The sequence below is a fragment of the Trifolium pratense genome, linkage group LG2 (assembly GCF_020283565.1).
Source record: "Trifolium pratense cultivar HEN17-A07 linkage group LG2, ARS_RC_1.1, whole genome shotgun sequence".
Taxonomy (NCBI): Eukaryota; Viridiplantae; Streptophyta; class Magnoliopsida; order Fabales; family Fabaceae; genus Trifolium; species Trifolium pratense.
In genome coordinates this window covers 30,639,787-30,664,470 of record NC_060060.1, presented here as the reverse complement: position 1 = coordinate 30,664,470, position 24,684 = coordinate 30,639,787, and the positions used below count along the sequence as shown (strand labels likewise).

The window sequence follows — 24,684 nt, the reverse complement described above, 5'->3', positions numbered from 1 at the left end:
GGATATAATCAGCATGCCATCTGGCTGCTGAAATCCATAATAAAGCCATAGGATACATCCGAACAGTCCTACCAAATATGGTAGTGACGGGATGTTCGCGGCACTCCTCCTCCTGTGAATACGGAGAAAAGTGGCACTGCAATAATTTATTCACGTCAAGATAAAATTACTAACGGAACTATTATTAATAAAAACAGTTTATTAAAATAAAAATGTTGTTGTTACTTACGCCGGAGCCAGAAATATGGAAAAAGAAATGAGATTCGCTGCACAATAAAAGTAGTATATTAATAACATAAACGAAAGCAGGACAAAAGAAGGACAAAAAAATAGGGACTATTATAAGATATAAACTTAAAAAATAGAGTTTGAGTTTTCTATCTAATCTAGTCTAACTACATTCGTAAATTTTAAGGCTCGGTTTGGATTGATGGAACAAAATGGAGCGGAGCGAAATATAACAGAATGGAGTGGAACGGGGCGGAATGAAATAGATATTCTATTCTATTGTTTGGATATTTTATGTATGACGAAATAATATTTCCATTCTATTATTTTTTTTTGTTACAATTTCCATTCTATTATTTGAAACAAGTGAAAAGATCATAACAAATTATAAATATTTTATTCCACTATTACCCTTGATTAGAAACATTTTTCTATAAAGTATAACATACTATTATAAAAATATTATCTCCATTAACGGTTTAAATTTCAACCTCTAAAGTAATATATGTGCTATCAACTAATCTAAATCTATGGAACAAAACAATAATGAATTTAGATCTTCGAGAACATATCTTGTTCTTCTAATCTACAGAGTAAATGAAAAAAAGAAAAAAGAAATAGAAATAAAAATAAAAAGAGTATAGTTTAGTAATTATTGATTACCTACTAAGCCAGCGCCAGTAGCAACGGTACGCTGTTCCCATGTCTGGGTATCCATAGTCAGATCTGATCTCTCTCTCGCGCGCGCTCTCAGGACAGAAGGATGAGGCTTGGGGAATGGATTTTCAAGCTTACTAACAATGAAGCTTACCTCTCTCTCTCGCGCGCGCTCTCTCAGGAGCGGAAGAAAGCCAAAAGGGAAGTTCTGCGTCCTCACCTTTCAATCGAGCAACTGCGTAAGGAAGGAAGGAAGGATGGATAGATCTGAGATGGATATCTCTCTCGCGCGCGCGACAGAAGGATGAGGCTTACTAACAATGAAGGGGAATGTGGATAGCGGAGGAAGTAAAGGTTCTCTCTTGGAGATGGAGTGTGGATAGGTTGAAGATCTCCCCGTGTTTATTTTACGAATGGACTTGGGACCCGGGAAGTTGTTTCAATCGCTAGTTTTTTACTGCTGGTGCTTGCCTTCTTTTTGTTTGGGTGCTGTGCTTCTTGTTGTGGGTGTGCTGTGGTGCTTTGTCCAGCTGCGTTTTTTGTTCTGCGTGGGTGTTGGTTGCAGTATTGTTTTCCAGTTTGGTTGGGTGTTGGTTGTTGTTTCTATTGTTTAGGCTTCTGTTTCCCTGTTAGCTTAGGAGTTTTTTGGTTGTAGGAGGCTTGTTTTCCTTTTGTTGTGGCTCCTGTTTCTTTTGCTGCTTTTTTGTATCTTGCTCCCTTTCTTGGCATGTCTTATGCCATGTTTTGTGAATGAATTTTGGGAATGAAGGGTTATGGACTTTAAGTTTTACTCTCTCAGTTTCTCAATGAAGGGGAATGAATTTGATTTTTATGAACTTTAAGTTTCTCTCTCTCAGTTTCTCTCTGGTTATGAACTTTAAGTTTTACTAGCTAGTACTATTCTATGATGAACTGAGTAGATTTTTATTTTGATTTTGATTTTAGTCTCTTCCTCTGAAGAATCATTTTTAATTTTTGTTTTTCCTTGTATGTGTTATCTAGTTTAAGCTTCATAGCTTCCTCTGAATAGAAAGAATCATTTAATTTGTTTCATGATATTGCTACTTTTTCTTCTACTCACCAAATGTAATCTCCAGCTATTTTTGGTTGTTTGGTTGCTTTCACTTTCATTTGCCCAGTTTATGCTTTAAATTTGTACGTACTAATGGTACTATGTCTTTCCTCATATGGATTTCTACTCTTTTTTTAAATAAAAAATAAAAAAATTCAAAACTATTCGTAAAAATTTATGACTTTGATATTGACAAGAATTTTGGAGTTTCATACTACTACTACTAGTTTATAGGTTCTGACTTCAAGTACAAAGTCAAAAGTCTCATATTGCTTTGACCTTAATATACTTTGTATTTTTCATCCCGTGAGTGACATGACATGGCATAACTTACACTTGTTAATTACTCTTGTTGCTCAAAGTCAAGAATCTTAGTCAACTCTTATATACTGTACAGTACATACTAGTAGTACATACATATATAGTGCAGTTTTTTAGAATCTTATTCTGATAATAATAATAATCATGAGTTGCCTCCTAGAATCTGTTTATTTCAACTTTTTATATTTTTTTTTTCTGATTTTTTGTTTATGATTTTGAAGGAGGGATAGTTTTATCACCCATGGAGCTTTTTGTGATGCTTTGGCTGTGGAGAATGCAAAATCTCATAATCAAGCTGTTGGGAAAGCTAATTGAGAATCTGATTCAAAGGTTTTGACTGATGATTTATTGCCACCGGTGTGGGCGCTGACGCCGGCTCCTATAACAACTCCTCAGTCAAATAAGTGGTGTGTCCTCTGCTATGGAGGTGTTATTGTTTGTTTCTGTGATCTTGGTGTGTGGTATTTTTTGTCTGCTATTGTTTTTTGTTGTGACTTGTTTTAGTGAGAAACAAGATCAAGTGACATGAGATTCAGGGGATGCTAATTAAGTAATGAAATTAATCACTTAAGAGGTGTTTTTTGTGTGATTGTTGGATCTAAAATTATGCAATGGTTGACCAAGAAACTACAACTTTGTCCAGGGTTCAAGGAAAGAGTAATCCATATGATTCCTCCCTTGCTGCACAACTTTGCATTCCAATCATAAATGACCTACTGGTTGAGATAAAAAACCAAAGCTACCATGAACAATGTTTTTTGAATATAGATGTGCCAAACAATGTTACTAACCATAAGGTATAGTGTAATTATTTTTTCAATATATATTTAATTTTTGTGATTTAGAGGGGTAAATGGTTCTTTTGGCTTAATATACATGATAGAAACACAATGAACCTTAAAGTTGGTTCATTGACAGTTCCAGCATCATCAATTCCTGTTATCCCTGTTATTTTCATTAGTATCTTGGTTCAAATTTATAAAATTTTCTTTGTTCCATTTGCAAGAAAAATCACTCTCCACTTTGGCAAAGGCATTAAAAAATGCATCATTATTAGTAGCATATTTCTTCACCAGATTATCATCAGTAGTATATAACTCCCATTGAACAACTCTTGGTCTGAATGGATTCTTTGTTCCATTTGCAAGAAAAATCACTCTCCACTTTGGCAAAGGCATTAAAAAATGCATCATTATTAGTAGCATATTTCTTCACCAGATTATCATCAGTAGTATATAACTCCCATTGAACAACTCTTGGTCTGAATGGAGAAGAGCCTTTTTCGCCAGTAAACTCTTAAAATATCGATTATCGACATGGGTCGGAGTTTGCTCTGTAGTGACTTGGCAAATAAGGCATTCATATTTTAATCGTTGTAGAAGTGTGCTTGAAATTGCACACATCTAGATAGACCAACTGTATGTGCACCGAATGTTTTATATATATATATATATATACTCAATTGAATTGAAACATACTATACTATATTGAACATTAATTGGATGCCAAGTATAATTTATGAACAAGGTAGTGGTCATGATGAATAATGATAAAGCATTAGTATTACTATATGGTATCTGAAAGAGCCACCAAGTCATTCACTGAGGGTCCACGGTTAGCAAAATTTGTTTTGAGAGCACTTCAATTTCAGCCACTGTCTTCATTTGGTACTTTAATGAGTGCGTTGACTTTTTCATGAGATATTATTTCTTCAATTTTGTATATTGTCTGATTTCATCAGGAGGTGTTTTGATTTTGGCATTAGCTTTTCACTACAGTAATGCACTATGAGCTCCATATACAGTAGTATTTTCCCATATAATATTAGATGATGTCTTTGCACTAGCTTATCTCTTTTTCACGGTCAATACAAAGTGTAGCAAGAGTTATAGATGCTCATGTATTTTATAGAATGATCATGATTACTTTGGTTGTGATTGACTGAGAATTTGTTATAATGTTGATATTCTTAGATGTGTTGTTGAAAGCTTACCTTTTGAGATCAATGATCTACCAAATGTTTGCTCCATGGTTGACCCTTATTCTGATAGTTTGAAGGATGCAGATGCAGATGCAGTGGTACCAATTGCAAAGCACAAGTCAATTTTGGTTTTGGTTATTATAATTTGTTCATACATTTGGTTTTTCCTTTTTTATGGCTTTGAAATGTACATTGTTGTTTGACCTCTTGATTAAATGTATCTTTAGAGTGCTGAATCAATACTATCATTGATGCTAATGAAGAGGTTTTTAAATCATTACAGGTTCATGTTGATGTGATGCAGTGAGCTAGCTACAAGAAAAGGTAAGGAGTCTACTGCTTTGCTTCTTTGAAAAATGAAGTTTAGAGAAAGAATTATTAAAATACTATTGTCCTTATTTCAAAACTTTGAATTTTTTTTAAAAAAATTATTATTATGATTCTGTTAGTACCTTTCTGGGAAAACAAACTGAACTAGGAATGTTAAGCCTTCCAAGTTGAAAGCATGAAAGTTCAAGAAAAGCTTTTTCAGAGGTCTGCAACTTATGTTATGTTATTGTTATATTAAGTTGTATAGGAAGTTGGAAATAGAACCATGGCTCAAGAGAATGATGGCTGCCAAGTTTCCACATTGAATGACTTGCTTTTATTTTGAAAATTTGGATTGATTTAATTTCTTATTGAAATTTTTGTTGGAGCAAGAAATGATGCTTCTGGAGTTTATGCACTTGCTTTTATGAGGTGTATGATTAATGTTTGTTCTTGAAATGTAATTTATAGATAGATACCATAAGAACTGGAATTGGCACTTTGGAAGCAAGAGTATTAGTTATTTTTTATTTTATTTTTCTTCACAAAGTTGTTGATGAAGGGAAGGTTATACATTGAATGTATGTATTTGAGTTGGTTTTACAGTGATATTATTTTAAGTTTAGTTTCAGATGATTTTACACTCATTACTTTGATTTGTACCACAACCTTTGAAATGATGGAACGGGCTACATCCTAGTTTATATATAAATTAAGTGTCATACAGTTTTGCATCAATATCATCCTCCCACCTCTTGGACGGTGTCTTCCTTATGTTTGGCTGTAAGGATTTGGATTCCCTGCAGTCAAATATGGATAGTGAATAATGGTTAGGTTGCATCATTTATGACTTTAAAGTCAGGCATTGAATTTTATACAACTATGTGACCTATTTGAACGAACTAGCTAGCTTGTAGTACTCCATTATGCCATCATTTTCATTTGATATAAAAATTATCATTGTTCTTTTAAGTATGATTTAGGATTAGGATTAACTGCTTTTAGATTCTATTCTTAATTGTTTAGAGAAGATTTTTTTTTTTTTTTTTTACACAAGAAGATGCTTATTCTATGTATTGCGTAATATTAGTATTAGTTTATTTAAAAGTAATCAAAGTATTATAGTTCCTTCAAAATCAAGAATGGTCGGTACCATAATTTTTTTAGATCGAGAATGATTTTAGTTAGTTATCATATGAGTGACAATGATCTTAATACTCTCTTGAAATGAACAGTAAAAAAATATAGAATATAATTGTCACGGCCATATTTTATTTTGGCATTACATCTCATTAGTGGAGGGAAATTTAATTAACCGATTGTTTTGTGGTAAATAGAATGCCTATGTTTAAAAACAAAATTTCTCTTTATAAAATTTTAAAGAAAAGACAACCTAACAAGAATATCTTATGTCCATTTGAAGATTATCTTCCTAATTTTAAAGTTAATTAACTATATCAATGTTTGGTGTGATAATGGAAGTAATACAACTTTTGATATAGTCTTCACTCTTCACTGACGAACTATTGAAAAGTCAAGACCCCTTTCCTTGGATTGAGCGGAACAAATTACTTTAATGTTGAGGATGCTAAGTTACATCGTCTAACAGAACATTGCTCTATCTATGTTTTCAAAACTCACATGCCCTCCGTCTTATATTATAAGTAAAAAAAAACTATTTTTTTTTGTCCCAAATTATAAGCAAAAACAATTTACTTTTATCATTTTTAAGATTTATTTTTACTTATTCTCATGAAATTTAATGCAAATTGCATTTAATTTAGTCTTTCTTTTCTTTTTCTCATAATCAATCACCAATAAAAATTCTTTTTACATCTTCCAATGAAACTTATTTCAAGAAAAACACAAAAAGTCATACTTCAAATTATCATATTCAACTTTTCTTAATAAGTGTGAAAACTTTTTTTTCTCCTTATAATTTGGGACGAAATAAGTACTTTTGTGTTGTAATAATAAATGGTGGCAGACACCATCCAATTTTTAATTTGAATTCGATGATGTTCTTCATCATAATTTCATTATAGATGGAATTCAAAAACTTGTGGCAGCAGATGGAATTATTTAGTCCAAGATATATTGAAAAACATATTTTCTGCATAAGAGAACAAAAATCAAGAAAAAATATATAATTCTTTGATATTCTTATTATCTTATAGTTTTGTTGGATACGGGTACATTCTAACATACCAAATGTTTATGAAGGAAACGTAGTTTATGGAGTAAAAAAACAATTTATTCACCTTTAAATAAATTAGCTTTTGTGTGAAAGAAACATCAAAATGCAATAAAAAAATATCACATTCAATCTATATAAGAAAGTTAATTGTTTATTCACAAAAAAAAAATTAATTATTCTGGATAAGTCTAAACTACCATTGCTTAAAGTGTTGCCATATGTCCAAAGTGAGAGAAATTGATGTTCAAAAATTTGATGATTAAACTAAAAGTACACTCATTTTCAAATGAAACCAAACCATATGAGCTATTTGGGGCATTTGTGAGTGGAAAAGTGTTTTATCAAACTAGATTTTACATTGTAACCAAGTCACTAAGTCATTTATGTCTTTTTTTCAGTTGGATGAAACTAAGTCATCTAAGCCACAAACACATGTGACATCTTTTTGCTTCTCTCAATGTCTCACCAAATTTCAAATTCAAATTTTTTCCCTTTATCACTTATTCAAAATTCTATATACACTGGATAAATTTTAACTTATATATAAATTTTAACTATTGTATATGGATTATGTCCAAAAAAAAAAAATTATCGTATACGGAATAAATTATCACTGGTCAAAAAATCAAAATAATTATCACATGTGACACAAGTTATAACTAATAAAAATTTCAACAAAACTATTTTATACAAGATAAGTTCTAACTTATATAAATTTCAAACAAATTATATATATATATATATATATATATATATATATATATATATATATATATTAAATAAAGGAATGGTCATGGTCAAAGTGATACAGCAAGCAAATTGACACAGAACCGCCATCTTCATTCATTGGATAAAAAAACTGAATCAATTATCAGCCTCTATTTTTTATTAGACAAATGCTAGTATCATTTATTTTAAGGACCCATAAATAAATAACTTAATATAGAGTCTCATGCGTATAACTCAGTTGATTGAAATATTGGATATGTAATATGTAAGAATTGAATTTCGAACATTGATATTCTTATTTATATCAAAAAATTAACCATTAAACTATTATCCCAATAACACTATATAATATAGACTAAATATATTCATTATGCAATGAAATGTGCTCCTAAAACATGTCACCTTAAAATACTCGTTAACGAAACCCTTTCTATTATTACTTTTGAGTTGGAATCTTAGTGCCCATCATTTTACCCATTGCGACCAATGATTGTATATTGCATTTTAATAGTATACGCCATTGCTTACACCAAGTTTTTTTTTTTTTTGACAAAATTGCTTACACCAAGTTATCCACTAGTGTTATGTCTTTCTTTTTAATGGTAAACTGTTATGTAATATATATATATATATGGGGAGGGATCAAATTACACCGGTGTAATTTTATCAATAATTACACTCATTAACAACCCTTATATATATAAAAAGGATAATTACACTTAAATATTATGTTAATTTTTCTTTTTACCATAACTTGATTTTTGAATCTTTAACTCTTTAACATTTAATTCAACTAGCTTAACCAGTTGAGCTACATATACCACTCATCCACTATAGTGTTATGTCTAAAGCGACCTAGCATTTAATTTATAGGGATATTATATTTTATATGTATGATTAGGGTTCGAATCCAAAATCTCTAATTATTTATCTTAAGAGATGAATTTCTAACCATTAAACTACTCCAAAAAAATAAAAAAAATAAACAAACATAAATTTAAACAACATATTAAGTGGATGTCTGATTTTGGAGATAATTGATTTTGACAAAATTAATGTTGACATAATTAATTTTTGTTAAGAATATATTTTTATGAGATTTGGATCCTTTCCAATTTTTTCCTTTTATGTTGCCTCTCATTTTCTTAATCCAGTGGTTGATAAATCACAGAGATAAAAAATTACTGTCCCCATGAGCTTAACTCAGTTAATAGGGACATCGCACTATATGTGCAGGAGCCCGGGATCGAACCCGAGACACTCCACTTATTCACCTTTAAAGGTGAGTTTTCTAGCCACTAGACTACTTAACCAAAAAAAAATATTACTATAACATGACCAATATAAGAGAAAAATGGGAGAATAACCAAAATCCGAAATATTTAAGGACAAAAGTTGTTGAAATTTTTTATAATTACTATACAAAAGTTGTAATCTTTTTTCTTGTTTGTGTTTTGGCCTCTATGATATAAATAAAAAAAAATAAAAAAAAATAAAAAAATAATAATAATAATAATAATAATAATAATAATAATAATAAGAAAGTTGATATATTCTTCACAGGGATAAAATATTTATTTAACCCTATAATAAATACAGTAATATAATACAACTAATATAGTGCGACACAAGTGATATATATTTGGACGCCTTAACTATTTTGGACTTTTGGTCATGAATTCGATCTCCAATCTGTATGTATGAAAAAATATTTGTCAAATCAAAAGTTATCAACCCTTAAATGATTTCAATTACCTCGAGTGGACTAGTTTCCGCAGTTACGCCACGAGGATATATTTGATTTAAAAAATAAATAAAAATAATATAATACAGCATGGGGAACGCCTGAGTGGTACAAGGAGACACCATAGCATAGCAGTCGTGTATCAATAATCAATCACAACGTTTCGACGTTGCTTCCTCCCTCCCTCTCCCTCCCTCCCAGCTATTGATCAAAAGAAGTAGGTAGTTGACGAATCTCATTCATCTATCTATATATATATATAATATAACAAACCAAACCAACAACGTCATTTTAATTCAACACAACACAATACAACCTTGGACCAACCAAATTCATTCTCATTCATTCCTTAATTATTCCAAACAAACACAACACAATGGCGGCTGCTTTCAATCTCTCCTCTTCTTCCTCACCTCCCCTCTCATGCCCCCGGTAATTAACTCTTCTTCTTTCTTTTCATCATCCACACTTTTATCAATTTTATTGCTGACTTTATTTTTCTAAATTCATTTTCGCCATAAAACATTTTTTTTTTTTATTTACAAAATTATAAAAGTTAGATACAGTTTGTTACTTAGTTTGTTACTATTTTTTTTCCCAATCAATATGAAATCAAATGAATCTTTATCTCCGTGATCATCTACGAATCGTTAGTTGGTTTAGTGGTGATTGACCCTGAACTTGGTAGAGAGGACCAAGGTTCAATCCCCTGCACTTGATGCCATAACATACCACTGAACCAGATTAAACTGGTGGTGAAAATCTCCGTGATCATGTGATTCATAACAATTTTGAAGTTAACCTTTAATTTGATCTGTTCTTCAATGTAGGGTAACCAATCAATTCAAATTGTTCAATGATTTACCTCATGTCAGAGTCAATTATAAAATTCCCTCAAGTCACAACAATGCTGTTTGTAGTGTTAAAGCTACATTGGTAACTGGAGAGGGTGATTTGCTTTCTTATCCCAAAGATCTGGTTGTTGGTGCTCAAGTTATTCAAATTAAGGAACAACCTAATGGAACGCTGACATCGGATTCAGGGATAACAACCACTTCTTTCCCGGTTGACTACGGTGAATTTGATTTGGAAAGCCCTGCCGAAGGTTTTGCTTCTATCCCTGAAGCCATCGAAGACATTCGTCGTGGAAAGGTTGTCAAGTAGTTTCTTTGTTTTTCTGCTTGTTATAAGTTTTTGTTATTTTGGGCCCGTTTGGATTGACTTATTTGAATGTATCTACCGACATAAGCAATGGTGAGACTGTTTGAAAGAGCTTATGGAAACAACTTATGACATGTCTCTATGCTATTAATATTTTCAGTTTATTTTCATAGGCTCTCCAGATAGCTTATGAAAACAGCTTATAGCTTACATTAAAACAGTTTGACTATATTTTATCTTTTCTTATAGAAATTATTTATACATTGATAGTTATGACGAGTCCTATCATACATCATGATTGATTGATTTTATTATCTGATATTAATCATGCAGATGGTAGTGGTTGTAGACGACGAAGATAGAGAAAATGAAGGAGACTTGATAATGGCTGCAGAGTTGGCAACACCTGAAGCTATGGCTTTTATAGTAAAGCATGGAACTGGCATAGTTTGTGTAAGCATGAAAGAGGAAGATCTTGATAGATTGGAACTTCCTTTGATGGTGGACAGTAAGGCTAATGCTGAAAAACTTTGTACCGCATTCACTGTGACAGTGGTATGTATTACTATTCATCTTTACAAACCTGCAGTTAGTAAGGCAATGTTGCTAAATAGCGGCCAAAACATAGCAAAATTTGAACAAATCGCTATTGTCTGCAGTATGCTATTTAGTATAAAATGTTGTCAATTAGAGGCTATAGTGCTGCTACAGCACGTAGTAGATTTTGAACAAACTGCTATTTTCCGCGATAAGCAATTAACTACGCTGGACTAAGGTCTTCAACTGTTATCTATCATGCTGCACTTGTATAATGCATTTATTTTGTTGCATGTGATAACTGATAGCTAAATTTTATATATCTTTGCGGCATTCATTTTCATTTAACAAAATAGTTTCAAATCAAGAAAATTATTGAAATTTTATCTGCTATGCTATTGAAGGAATTCTCTTTTGGTGTAGTTTAGGCGTTTATTGATGGAATTTGATACATTTCAAGAATTTAAATGCATTTGTAGGATGCTAAACATGGTACCACCACAGGGGTGTCAGCTCATGATAGAGCAACTACAGTCTTGGCACTTGCATCTAGAGATTCAACTCCAGCCGATTTCAACCGCCCAGGCCATATTTTCCCACTAAAGTACAGGGATGGTGGTGTCTTGAAGAGAGCTGGACATACAGAAGCTTCGGTTGATCTTACCGTACTTGCTGGTTTGGATCCGGTGTCAGTTCTGTGTGAGATTGTAGATGATGATGGTTCCATGGCTAGGTTGCCTAAGCTTCGCCAGTTTGCCAAGCGTGAGAATTTGAAAATTGTATCTATCGCTGACTTGATAAGGTATGTGGTTATCGTGGAAGATGTAATAAAATTCATTGTTATGTTATGTCTTTTATGTTTATATTTTGCTTTCAAGTGCAGATTACATAGTTTATATACCTCAGGTTGCCTTATATGTAACATTAATCGTGATTCGTGACTAAATAATTGAACAAACTTAGACTTTATGGTGCTTAATTTTGTCTGTTGAGGATATTATTTATCAGTCAAATATAACAATTTCATGTGAGGTTTCTGCAATTTCAATTTGTTTATATTTATAGACTTTCACTGAACGGAATTTTTATTATCATTACGAGAATGATTTTTTTTTTTTAAAAAAAAACAAAATTCCATTTGATGGTTCTAATAGAATTGAGGAGATAAAGAGAAAGATATCAACCTTAGGATCCAAATAGGGTGGATAAAATGAAGGAACGCTTCTGGTATGCTTTGTGATAGAAATATATCACTCAGGCTTAGAAGTAAAGTTTAATCACACAACTAAAGATCTACAATGCTGCATGAGACTGAATGTTGGATAGTAGTAGAGAACCAACAAAATAGTTAGGTAATAAGATTAGTATTGCAGAGGTGAGGTGACGACAGACGAATGTAGAAGATTCATAGATGCACTGATAAGAAGGGTAGACTAGATAGAGGGTAGTCAAATTGTTAGAAAAAGAGACTAAAAAAAGATTATAGGTCAAAAAATCGAGAGATCTAGAATTAAATGGTCTTTCAATAGATATTGTCAACGACATAACATTAAAGCGTCATTTTATCATTGTAGACGACCTCACATAGTGGGAAAAGGCCTTGGTTGTTGTTGTATTTGTTTTTTCCTGCATTAAAAGTTCATTAAAATTATGAATTAGCTGTATGAGCTTAAATACTAAATGGTTATCTTTTATGTAATTTTGTTCCTTACTTAAGTCTCGTTTTTTCAAGATTTTTTCTGCCTGAGATTCTTCTTGTTTCTTATTTTGTTATAGCAAGGAGATTAACACTTATTGTTATACTTGCAGATATAGAAGAAAGAGAGATAAGTTAGTAGAACGTGCTTCAGCTGCAAGAATACCTACAATGTGGGGGCCATTCACATCATACTGTTATAGGTCTCTGTTAGACGGGATCGAGCATATTGCAATGGTTAAGGTGCGCATTTCATATGTATATAATATAGTGTATGCAGAATTACCTATATTTTGCAACACTTGGTGATCATTCTTCAAAGTCCAAATATGTATAATAACCAGGCTTAAGTTTGGGGTTTGACATTTAACAGGGTGACATTGGAGATGGAGAAGATGTTCTTGTGAGGGTACACTCAGAGTGTCTAACTGGAGACATATTTGGATCTGCCAGATGTGACTGTGGGAATCAGCTTGCACTTGCAATGCAACAGATTGAGGCTGCCGGTAGGGGTGTACTTGTATATCTACGCGGACATGAAGGAAGGGGTATCGGATTAGGCCACAAGCTTCGTGCTTATAACCTACAGGATGATGGACGCGATACTGTAGAAGCCAATGAGGAGTTGGGATTGCCCGTTGACTCTAGGGAGTATGGCATCGGTGCACAGGTAATATATGCTTAATGATTTGATGATGATTCATTTACGATAGAATTTGAATTGTTTTAATACATGGTGTGATCACAGTTTTTATGGAAATTATCACTTAACATGGCTTTCAATCTGAAATGCTACTTTTGTAGATACTGAAGGATCTAGGTGTTCAATCTATGAAGTTAATGACAAACAATCCATCAAAGTATGTTGGCCTCAAAGGTTATGGTTTGACTGTTTCTGGTAGGATACCATTGTTAACTCTTATCACTTCAGAGAACAAGAGATATTTGGAGACAAAGCGCGTGAAAATGGGCCACGTCTATGGCAATGGTAAAAATGTTGAAGATACAAATGGTGTTACTGGTCTTTGAACAAGCCTTCTTTTTTCCTGCTAGATACATATGTCAGACACAGCAGAAGAGGAAGTAGAAATCGACACTGCAGATGAAATCCAAAAAGTGACAGTTAATTAATTCTATTCATGTCTTATGAATTGATTTGCCTGATTTTCTTCAAGCAGGCACTACTAAATTACACTTCATTTTGAAACTTATAGTGCCATTGATTATAGATAAGGCCAGTACCAACACAAATTTCAGGTTTTCTCGTGTTTCTTTGGTGTCTATTGACTATTAGTTATTACAAAGGTTCATTGTTTCTGAACTCTGGAAGTTATTGATTGGAATATTTCAACCAACTTTCTTCATTCTTTTTGGAACTATAACTCTCAGTGTGGCCTCTATAAGAGTCACATGTTCTGTACCTCTAATGTGAACATCTAATGTGATCCGTGTGGTTAGTCACATGTTCCAAAATGATCCGTGTGGTTAAAACTAAATGATAAAGCACATTAGATGTTCACTACCATTTGTTTATTCTCATTACCAACAAATGATAAAGCACAATTTCATGCCACATAGAGTCCACAACCTTGACATAACCAAACCTTGTCCACTACTGGTTTGTCTAGTAGTTCAATCTCAATACAAACTCTCACAAACTTCCCCCAGCAACTCATCCAAAGTGTGCATCCACTTTGATTGGTGTACCCACATTAGTTGCCAAAGCAACTAGCAAACTTTCATCACAGTACTCCATTCCAAAACTTGGGAAGCAAATTCAGACTAAGGTTTTGTTGATCTTCATCTGGGAGGAGATAAAATCTGTTGTCCTAGGCCTGATTGCAATACAATGGTCAAATATCATCCAGGGACCATCACTGATGACCTTCTCTCTGCTTCAGCGGCCTAGTTGGCAACAAAGGCGATTGTCGACCCGGAAGGAACCAAGGTGCAACGTGAGCCATCATACTTCTCCGAATGAGAGTGAGTGTGAGAATTGGTTTGTGTGAAATAAATAAGAATTAGGTCGATTTATTTGTGCACGGTGATTGCCAAATGCTAGCAAAAACAATTACACCTTCACCACTTTAATTCTTAATTATTTTTGACAGAAATTCTTAATTATAGTTAATTCATGTAATTGATAACAAAATCAGTGTTTTGCTTTTGCTCCCAATTCATGATCATTTTCATTTACTCAAATAAACTTATCTTCTCTAAACTGTCGTATGCGACAGAGGTTTGCCAAGCCAATAATAACTATTTAATTCTGATAAATGTTACGCCAATTTTATTTTTTTTTTAAAAAATTAATTATTCTACATTAACTTGAAATATTTGAATTTTTTTTAATGAAATAGAACAATGGGATTGAATATGATTTGTATAAAATTTCAAATTAAATTAAATGTCCAGTTTGATTTGCACACAAAAAATACTTCATGTACTTTTTGTAAAAGACAATTAATTTTTTTAATTGAAATTCATTGAATATTTGATCCATCTATAAATCAGATGGTTATTCATCATGACCTTTAATGAAGTACTTTTATATACCATTTTACGTTAAGAAAAAAAAAAAGAAGCTTGATCTTTGAAAAAAAAAGAGTTTGGCCTAGCTTTCTCCTTTGAAGGAGAAAGATGACGGAAAATAAAGGGACCAAACAATCCGGAAATTTTTTCATCTCACCCACTCACTTTCTCTCCTATCCCCTAGCAATTCGGAAAATATTTTCCAAATTTTTTATAGTGTAAATTTTACACTAAAAAAACAGTTTGGAACATATTTTCTGAATTTTTTTGCGCGTTAGGGGAGTAGACAAGAAAGTGAGTGGGTGGAATGAGAAAATTTCAACAATCCGGGGCAAATAACACAGAAGAAAACTCGTTGAAAAGTAAAATACAGGATGTGCATAATTAATTAATTAATTATTAATTAATAATAATATAACCAAAAGCAAAATACAGCAAAATCAATCTCAATGTCAAACTCAATAAGCTTGAGAGGCGGAAAGCAAGAACAGGTCATGAAATCCACTCCACTTTTCTTGCACAACCCAATATCAAAGTGAAAGTTACTTCTCGCGCCTTGACAGTGATGGTCACCTTCTGAAAACTCCATTTTACCTATCTCGTTAATTAGAAAGCGAGTGTGTAAATAGCAAAAATAGGGGGGGGGACAGAGTTCACTTTCTAGAATGCAAACAGCAGCTGAGTTCGCTTTCTAGAATGTGAACTCCTTTTTTCATTCTAGGGGGTGGATTTGAGCTAAAATTTGACACTCGCGACTTAGAATGCGAAAAAGTGTTCGCATCCTAAAAAACGAGAGGGTTTAGTTTGGTAATTTCATGGGGTGACCGAGTATATTCAGGAGTGCGAAAAGTTCAAATCTATCGAAGTAGCCTGAAATAAAATTTCATTATGTATTTGCGAGTACAAAATGGAAATAAGCTACAAACAATCGTATTTCAAAGGTCATTTTCCAATTCCCTACGGTTGATTTTCAGTGCAGGTCCTTATATTTAGTACAGTACAAATTTTAATACAAGACAATATATTATGTGTGGAAAAGACCAAAAACAACCTAGACAACAGTATAAATATAAAAAATATAGGAAATTTAAGATGAGAGATATTCTATCCCTCTAGTCCTAATTATAAGAAAAAATTGACTTTTTAAATACATTCAAAGTTTGATGTATCTAGACTATAATAATATATATATAGACTAGATACATTAAACTTTCAATGTATCTAAAAAATGATTATTCTATTATTATACTCTCTCCGTCCCAAAATATAAGACCTAGTTGACCACTGCACATATATCAATGTACAATTTTGATCACTAATATCTTTAATTGTCTATTAGTAAAAATTATAAAAGCTTGATATTTTGAAAATACTCATCAAAACAAATCAAACAAGATTTTATATGATAATATTTACATCTATATATTATTAAAAAAATATAGTCAAAATAAGATACATGAATAATGCATTTAGTCAAATAAATTCTTATAAAATGGAACGGACGGAGTAATTAGAACCGGAGGGAGTATATTTATGTGTATGATTAAGGAGCAATTAAAAATGCAAAGGTTATATATCGATAATAGTATTCTTCGTTTGAATAATATTAAAATCAAGATTAGAAACCAATGAAAATTAAAAGAAAACTCAATGAATTGTTTTGAATGATTTACAATATAAATAGTATGCATTAATATTTGGAATTTCCATTCATGAATTGTTGATTTACAGAGTGTATAGCATGAAATAAATAAATTATTAAAGTTTCTATAATGTGATCTTTTTAGAGGAAAATTATTATTTAATATATGAATATTAGGATGTAACACAAACAAATATACGATTGTATTCCTTCAAAATATATATATATATATATATATATATATATATATATATATATATATATATATAGACGATTGTATTTAAAGTTATCTTAAAAGGGGTGATGTGTACAAAATAAAAAAAAAGAAAGAGATTTGTATGATTAAGGAGCAATTAGAGATGATCCATTGTTTAAAAAAAAAATTAGAGATGATCCATCATGAGCAACTATGCGCATCTCTATAGGGTCATTATAATGTCAACTTTCTAGCTGAATTATCGGCAGTAGATCTATTCTTTTCAAGTCTAACTTGAGTGCTTTTATTTGCTAAAAAATAGTAGTATGTGATTTGACATAACAACTCTAGTTGCAGCCTATTTAGTTTTAGATACATCGAAATTTTGATGTATTTAATCTATATTATTATCTAGATACATCAAATTTTAAATGTATCCAAAAAATAAATGTTTTTTTATAATTAGAATTAGAGGGAGTATTCTTAACAATAGATAAATTGGGGTGAAAAAACTGGACAAACATTGAAATTACATTTTTTTGACAAACATTGAAATTATTGTCCCACAAAATCACAGAAAAACAACTTATTATTCTAAATACAAGTTATTTAAATTTTTCAAAATAATATTTTGTCCAATAAAAAACATACAAGGCAGTACAATATCTTAAAAGATTGTTTTGTGTCCTTATCATTACGAACCTATAAATAGAAAAATATGTGTAACTATTCCAAAAAAAATTTAAACAAATTGTTGTCTTGAATTGTATTCTGCCGAACTTTTTTATAAGAACCTTTACCAAAAATTGTAGGTATTAAGAAAAGTTGTTGGAGTAATAAACTTGTCTGAAATGTGTATAACTATTATTAAATTATCTTTGTACTCCGTATTAAATATCTTTATTGATGATTTTTAATATTTTAATGCAAATTGGTGATATTAATTAACTAATAAAGAATATATTTGAAAAGGGAGTAATATATACATCTAAGCAGTCTTTATATTTAAGGGCAAGATTTTATTTATAAAAGTATCCTATAATTAGAAATAGAGGGAGTATATATCAAAAAAAAAGAAATAGAGGGAGTATTGTTTATCAAATTTATTTATTTTAAAACTACGCAAACCATTGTTTTATAAAAAAAAAACTATTGTTACTTATACTTGATATTCATTAGAAATAAATTAAAACCACCGTATTTTCTACAAAGAGATCTATAGTGGTTTAAGGAAAAAATATTACCTCAGACATGAATCACCAAATGAGTGCAGATCCAAATGAGAATCGAAATGGAGACCAGATAAAACAAAAAAGAGTATCAGAAAATGACCCAAAATGCATAGGGGAAATGATAATAATAATAATAATACTAATAATAATAATAATAATAATAATAATAATAATAATAATAATAATGGAAAAGAAATAAATCTGTGTTTTCATCAGAAAAATTGTTGGTTGTTTCATTCACAGAAAATACCATAAAGCTTTTGCCAATATCCGATACCATGGAGCTTGATATTTGACATTTCAATAGAAAAAAAAATAAGGCAAAATATATCGAGGTATTCTTTAAGTTTTGTGTTTGTAATAGATAGGTGCTTTAGAGTTTTAGGTAACAAATAGTAGGTCCTTTTAAGTTTTTAATTTATTGTACCGTTACTCTTTAACCTTCGTTATAAAAACGCTGACATAACTGTTAACTTAGTGAGATAGTATTGAACATTGCGCCTTATTATTTGGAAGCCAAAACGCGACGTTCACTACCACTTCACTAAGTTACTTTAACGTTTTTGTAACAGAATAACTTGAAGGGCAACAGTGCAATAAATTAGAAAATTAATGGACTTGTCACCTAAAAAACTTCAAGATTTATCGGTTACAAACGCAAAACTTAAAGAGTAAAAACCTCTAGATATATTTGGCCAAACAAAGTTTTGACCAACAAAAGAAGAAAAAACAAATCCTCCCTCCGATTCTTTTTATAAATATAACAATTCACTTTTTAGACTTATTAAATAACTTAAACATTCTTGACAAAAAAAAAAGTGATATATTGAATCTATATTATAGACGAAATATAAGTTGTTTTTTTTTTTTGGTTTAGGCAAATATAAGTTATTCAATGCATCTAAAAAAAATGGGAGATAGTAGCAATTAACAAAAGAGAAAGGAAAAGACAAAAAAAGGAGGAGCTGAATCCCCTTACCTGTTGTGTTAACGCAATTTGAGCTGAATCCCCTACGCTGTTGTGTTAACGCAATTTCCGGAAGTATCATGGGCAATCATTTTTTTCAATGCATGGCATTAGGATCACCATGCCTTCATCCAGCAGGTCAGAGTTTGACTAAATGTTGATGGCTTCGTTGAGCCTTGCAGTGTATATGCTACACTCGAGTCGTGACTGTCATGAAGCTTTCTTTCTTTGTTGATTCCCTCACCTATTAATAGAAGATAAATACAGGAAGGTTAAATAACATTTTTTATGCATAAATAAAAAGTGTAATATGTACAAACCTATCAGATTTAGAAAGAAAATATCTAAAAGACAGGGGACTGGACAACTTTTGTTGTACCATGTTTGATTTATAAACTGGTTATGGTACTGGACACAAAGTACCAAGGGACAACACAAAAACAGCAATCTGTGTCCCTCACTGAACATATAGGACAACTTTTTATTCATAGTACAACTTAAAAAAATACAAAAATACTCATTTTATCTCTCTCCAGTATAGTTTTATCCTATCTTGTACTGTTCTGTCCAGTGCATACTGTGTTGCGAATCAAACGCATCCCTAAAGGGTGAACGGTATGGATCAGAGTAGAAAGGACTCAAAAGCCACTCTTTCATCTATGACAGTAATAATACAAAAACAAAATAAAGTCAAACCTATTTCAAACATGCATATCAGCGGTCATGCACTCCTTTATCAATCAGAACACTAATTAACTACGTGGAATTCTTTATTAAGGACACTGCGTTGGTATTGTTATTGTACACTGTGCATTTTAGTAAACAGCACAATATAGCACACTAATTAACTACGTGGGATTCTTTATTAAGGACACTACGTTGGTATTGTTATTCTACACTTTGCATTTTAGTAAACAGTACAATATAGCACAGCTCGTTGGAAGTTAAATGGATGTGCCTTAAATGCAGATTTAGTGGAGTCTGGTATGAGTCATTGGGCGGGAATATGGTTTTAGGGTGAAAGTATTATCAGAAAAAACTAAATACATGGCTCTACATACTTGTTAAGCTGCCACCACTATGATGTTCATGAGTGTAATCTTATTGGTCGAGTAATAAACAAAATTTAGTGGGTTAGGAAGGGAAAATGGAAAGAATTTGGAGTATATTAGAGGGCTTCTATTGGTAAGGAGACTTGTTAGGACTTAAGCATATGAGGAGAATCCAACCCAAAAAACTAGTCCAATAGGTGGAAGAGTCTCATGACTTAAGTGCCACGTTGAGCACTTTGATATACTCGATGAGGGACTCCTAACAAGAGTCTAATAGTGTGATATGATTGGCTAAAAGATTAGGCTTTGTTTGCAAGTTTGGAGGAGAGGGGAGGGTTTTGAAAAAAGAAAGAAACAAGTGGAAGCAATAGAGGAGTTTGTGAGGGAAGAAGTTTGATGGAGCTCATAAGTTGTATTAGAGTGAGAGGATTTTACAGGGTTTGCGTAAATCTTCAAATTTAATCTAATTTGTGATAATATTCTTAGATTTTAAAATATATTAATTATTAATCATTCTCTATTCTCTATAATATTCTTAAAGTCTTTCCCTCTCTAAACTCGCAATTAAAGCCTATGGTTTTGGATTATAAGTTGCTAAACTATCTTGCATTTAGTTAATTAAATTTTGTTTTTATCACAAATAGGCATGTTATTTAGTTCGGTCTTCATTACTGATTTCAAAGCATAAAATCAATGCAATGTGTGTAAAAATAAATTGAACTTCAACGAAGCTAAATTTCAAATCAAAGGGTTAATATGAGAGGAATTCTACGTTCATTGTGATTAGAGGTATGTATTTGCATCCTTTTCATCTACTGTTTTATGAAAACTTTGAAAAGTTTAAATCATGTCTGCATTATTTAAGGAGTAAAAATTGACAGAACTAAAAGAGATGCATATCAACACAATAAAGCAAAAAACTCCACCCAGACTTACACCAAAATCGCCACTACCCCTAAAAACCAAATCAAGAAAACTGGAATAGAAGCACTTGAACAGAAAAACAAACACGCCTGTTAAACCAGAAACCACCAAAGCTAACTAGCCACATCTATACTAACCAAAGCAGAAACGCAACACGACAGCAAAACAAAACTAAAGAAAGACACAGGAAAACAACAATAACAGCCTGCAAACTATAATCACTACTGAAAACAACAAAAGCTAGACAGAATCACCTACTGCACTCTACCACACAAAAAAACACAGACTATAGCAGACCAACACAGCAGTCCTCCCACAAACTAGAACCGATAACACCTAGAGCACCAAAGCCAAATTACAATACAGCAGAAATATAAAGACACCATCAAACCCTGTGGACATCAGATTCCTATTTTTTTGTACCATATCCATATCCAACTTAAGTTGGGCTTCAACAACAAAAATTATATTTGTTTATATTACCCCGTACACACAAGTGAACTAATTTGTCATGTTTCATTCCATACACCAGTTCATACAACCATACTACCATAGTAAACGCATAAACAAAGTTCATACAACTCCACAGCTACCATAGTAAACACTAAGTTCATTTGTTTGACGTGGGAAACTAAACAATAACAGACAAAAAAAACACCTACAGCACCAAACAAAAACACACCTTAACAGCGACAATGTTAACCAATCCAATAGTATCACTGAGGGTTGATACACCAAAGGAAACCGATTGGATCGGTCAACACAGTGTACACCTTTTCCTCGGCGCTCTTGAGAACTTTCCCAAACTTTACCTTTCCACCATTTTGTTCGGCCTTTTCAGCAATGCCACGGATACCATCGGTGGCAGCAACCATCATCCCGTGAGGATTCCCAGCCAAATGCACTTGGCTTCCAGCAGCAGTAGTTCCATAAGTGATGCATGAACTACAAAAGGAGAGATTAAAAATGCAAAGCAGTGTGTCTAGATATACAATTACAATCAAAACAAGGATTACAGCATAAGCAACACAGCATGAAAAATGTGTCAAAAACAAACTAACAACAAAATTATAGCATCAAAGAACTCAATCCAAACAAAATATAGATGAAAATCGTGTTTCCAACAAGGATTACAGCATAAGCAAGTAAGCAACACAGCATAAAAAATGTGTCAAAATAAAATACGAGAACTAACAACAAAAATTATAGCATCAAAGAACTCTAATCCAATCAAAATATAGATGAAAACGTGTTTCCAGATCAAATATAACATAAAGTAAAAAAAAAAAAAATCAATAAGGTTATAACAGATCCAATCAAATAGAGATATTAAAACAAACAAACAAACAAACAGGAACGCAACAGATTCTAGATCTAGATCTGATCCAAACAAAGATGATACAACAGCAACAACAAAAAGGAAAAAAATGAAACATAAAAGAGTAAGATACTCACGAATCAGCGTCCTCTTCCACTGCAACTATGTAAATGGATTTGGCTCCATTCAGCAAGGTGAATTTTCTTGCGAGCACTCCCCTTGGATCATGAGTTTGACCAAGGTCAATGGCATCAAAGACTGATGCGTAGAAAGACATGGCAGTGTGCACCTTGGATCCTTGAATGTGTAAAGTCGAGGGGGGAAATATACCGGAGCCGCCGGCGTTCTGACCATCACCTGATTCCGCCATGTATGTGAGAGAGTGAGCCGCCATTTGTGTGAGAGAGTGAGCAGTGAGTGAACTATCTATGAGAGAGAAACGAAACGTGGTATGGATGGGATGGGATGGGATGAACTTTTTACAATTTTACTATAACCAACTATTGCATGATGATTGGGCTTCCTAGAAAAGCCCGCTAAGATTATAATTAGAATTAATCCAATTCCCAATAGAATCTCATTGATTATTATAACTATTATATGATATGGAAAATGCTACACATAATTAATGGAATTGACTTAAAAAAAAAATATTAACTAAGGTGTGTATTGAATTAAGATTTCAAAAAATTTTAAAAGATTTTTTTATGTTAAAATAATTTAGTGGTATTCAATCAATATTTTTATAAAAATCAAATTTAAGACAATCAAGATTTTTTTTTCAGGCAACAAAATATGTTGGTATTCAATTGAGATTTCTTACCACTTTTAAAATGTCTATTTGTATTCAAAAGTCTATGAATTTTAATAGATTTTTTCATGTAATGGATTTTGATGGACTTTTTACTTAAAAATACACATAAAACATTCACCTAATAATCTCACTCAAACCCTTGAGACTTTTTATAATCTTCCAAGACTTCTTTCCGCCAGCGAGACTACTGTCATGTTCTTTCTCCAATTTTTTTTATCATTGTTCATATATATGCCCAGATCAAAACAAAAGTATCACATGGACGGTAACAAATATTTCATTATAGGACATGATTCGTTAAGAATCATTCATAATACTGAAATTAAAAAATTGTATGCAACATCTTACTACAAAAAGAGTTTGTAAACCGATCGATTCATTGTATAAGAGAAATACCGAATTGACATATATTGCTAATGGGTATTTGTTTTTTGTCTATTTTTATGTTTATTAGGTGATTTTTGTATTGTTTTTTGGTCGAACTATGATTGTATGTTGGTTTTTGTTCTTTTCTTTTATTTTGGGTTTGTCACTTTTCAACTAATAATTTACTTTTAGGTTAACTTTTGCAATTTTCTTTGGTCGAACTATGATTGTAATGTTCTTCTTGTTCTACTTCTTTTTCTAGCATGCTTCCTTATAGTCAATGAATCAAATTTATTTATTTTTTTTACGTTTTTTTATATTCGTTCTTTTTTTACCTATAGAAAAAAGTTTATTTTTAGAAACTTTATAAATCCTTAAAGTCTTTTGAAATCTTGAAAATATGTGTAATAAATTCATCAAAATTCAAATTGGAATATCTAGATTGTAAAAAGTCTTTCAAAAAAATCTCAAAAATAATTACAATCCCGTAAAATCTTTTAAAATCTTCAAAAACAAATTTAACAAAAAAAAAATCTTACAAAATATCAATCCAATACACCCCCTAAAATCTTAAAAGAACATGCCCAAAAATCTCAAGTGAACATTTCTTGTTCAATCCAATTGGGTCATGTGCCCACAATTATTATATATTTTAAAATCAATGAATTTTATTGCAAACCTTTTAAATACATTATCCTAATCTTAGTTGTTTTTTTTCTTTCTTTCTAATTTTAACATATATCTAAATAAATTTCTGTTGTGTTTCCACAATTTTTATTTTATTTTTGAAAACTAGGCATTTAGTCAAAAATCAACTGAGAAATTTAACCGTTCACTTGTGGGTCTTATTTAAAGTCAAAGTATAGCTATGCATAAATTAGACCAAAATTAGCACAAAAGGAACGAGACATGAGATCTTAAGAGTAGCATACCCCAAAGTCTCAAGTGAACACCGCTTGTTAATTCAAAGTGAGTCATGTGCCCACAATGATATATTTTAAAATAAATG

At 31.7% G+C, this 24,684-nt stretch overlaps 2 protein-coding genes and 1 long non-coding RNA gene across 6 annotated transcripts; 2 read left to right on the top strand and 1 right to left on the bottom strand.

Annotated features, from left to right (window-relative positions):
• Window positions 1–654: 654 nt before the first annotated feature.
• On the top strand, window positions 655–5,098 carry LOC123909794. Of its 2 annotated transcripts, none has more exons than XR_006810012.1 (2): window positions 655–3,075; window positions 4,543–5,098. It is a non-coding gene; the product is annotated as an uncharacterized LOC123909794 (long non-coding RNA). The 2 variants fall into 2 exon arrangements; XR_006810011.1 differs by having other exon boundaries at window positions 4,252–5,098.
• A 4,255-nt stretch (window positions 5,099–9,353) lies between these two features.
• Window positions 9,354–13,902, top strand: LOC123908269 (bifunctional riboflavin biosynthesis protein RIBA 1, chloroplastic-like). The gene is made up of 7 exons (XM_045958856.1): window positions 9,354–9,670; window positions 10,069–10,390; window positions 10,733–10,954; window positions 11,416–11,738; window positions 12,746–12,875; window positions 13,006–13,302; window positions 13,437–13,902. Exons 1-7 carry the CDS (start codon window positions 9,615–9,617, stop codon window positions 13,659–13,661), a joined length of 1,575 nt encoding a protein of 524 aa, XP_045814812.1. The 5' UTR covers window positions 9,354–9,614; the 3' UTR covers window positions 13,662–13,902.
• A 3,168-nt stretch (window positions 13,903–17,070) lies between these two features.
• LOC123911463 lies at window positions 17,071–22,951 on the bottom strand. Of its 3 annotated transcripts, XR_006810531.1 has the most exons (4): window positions 22,633–22,951; window positions 21,860–22,122; window positions 19,214–19,445; window positions 17,071–18,218 (listed from the first exon to the last, which is right to left on the bottom strand). XR_006810531.1 is itself a non-coding variant. In XM_045962876.1 (3 exons), exons 1-2 carry the CDS (start codon window positions 22,887–22,889, stop codon window positions 21,894–21,896), a joined length of 486 nt encoding a protein of 161 aa, XP_045818832.1. In that variant the 5' UTR covers window positions 22,890–22,951; the 3' UTR covers window positions 17,074–19,445; window positions 21,860–21,893. The 3 variants fall into 3 exon arrangements, 2 of the variants coding, with proteins under 2 accessions (XP_045818832.1, XP_045818834.1); XM_045962876.1 differs by having other exon boundaries at window positions 17,074–19,445; XM_045962878.1 differs by lacking the exons at window positions 17,071–18,218; window positions 19,214–19,445 and having other exon boundaries at window positions 21,628–22,122.
• Between the last annotated feature and the right edge of the window lie 1,733 nt (window positions 22,952–24,684).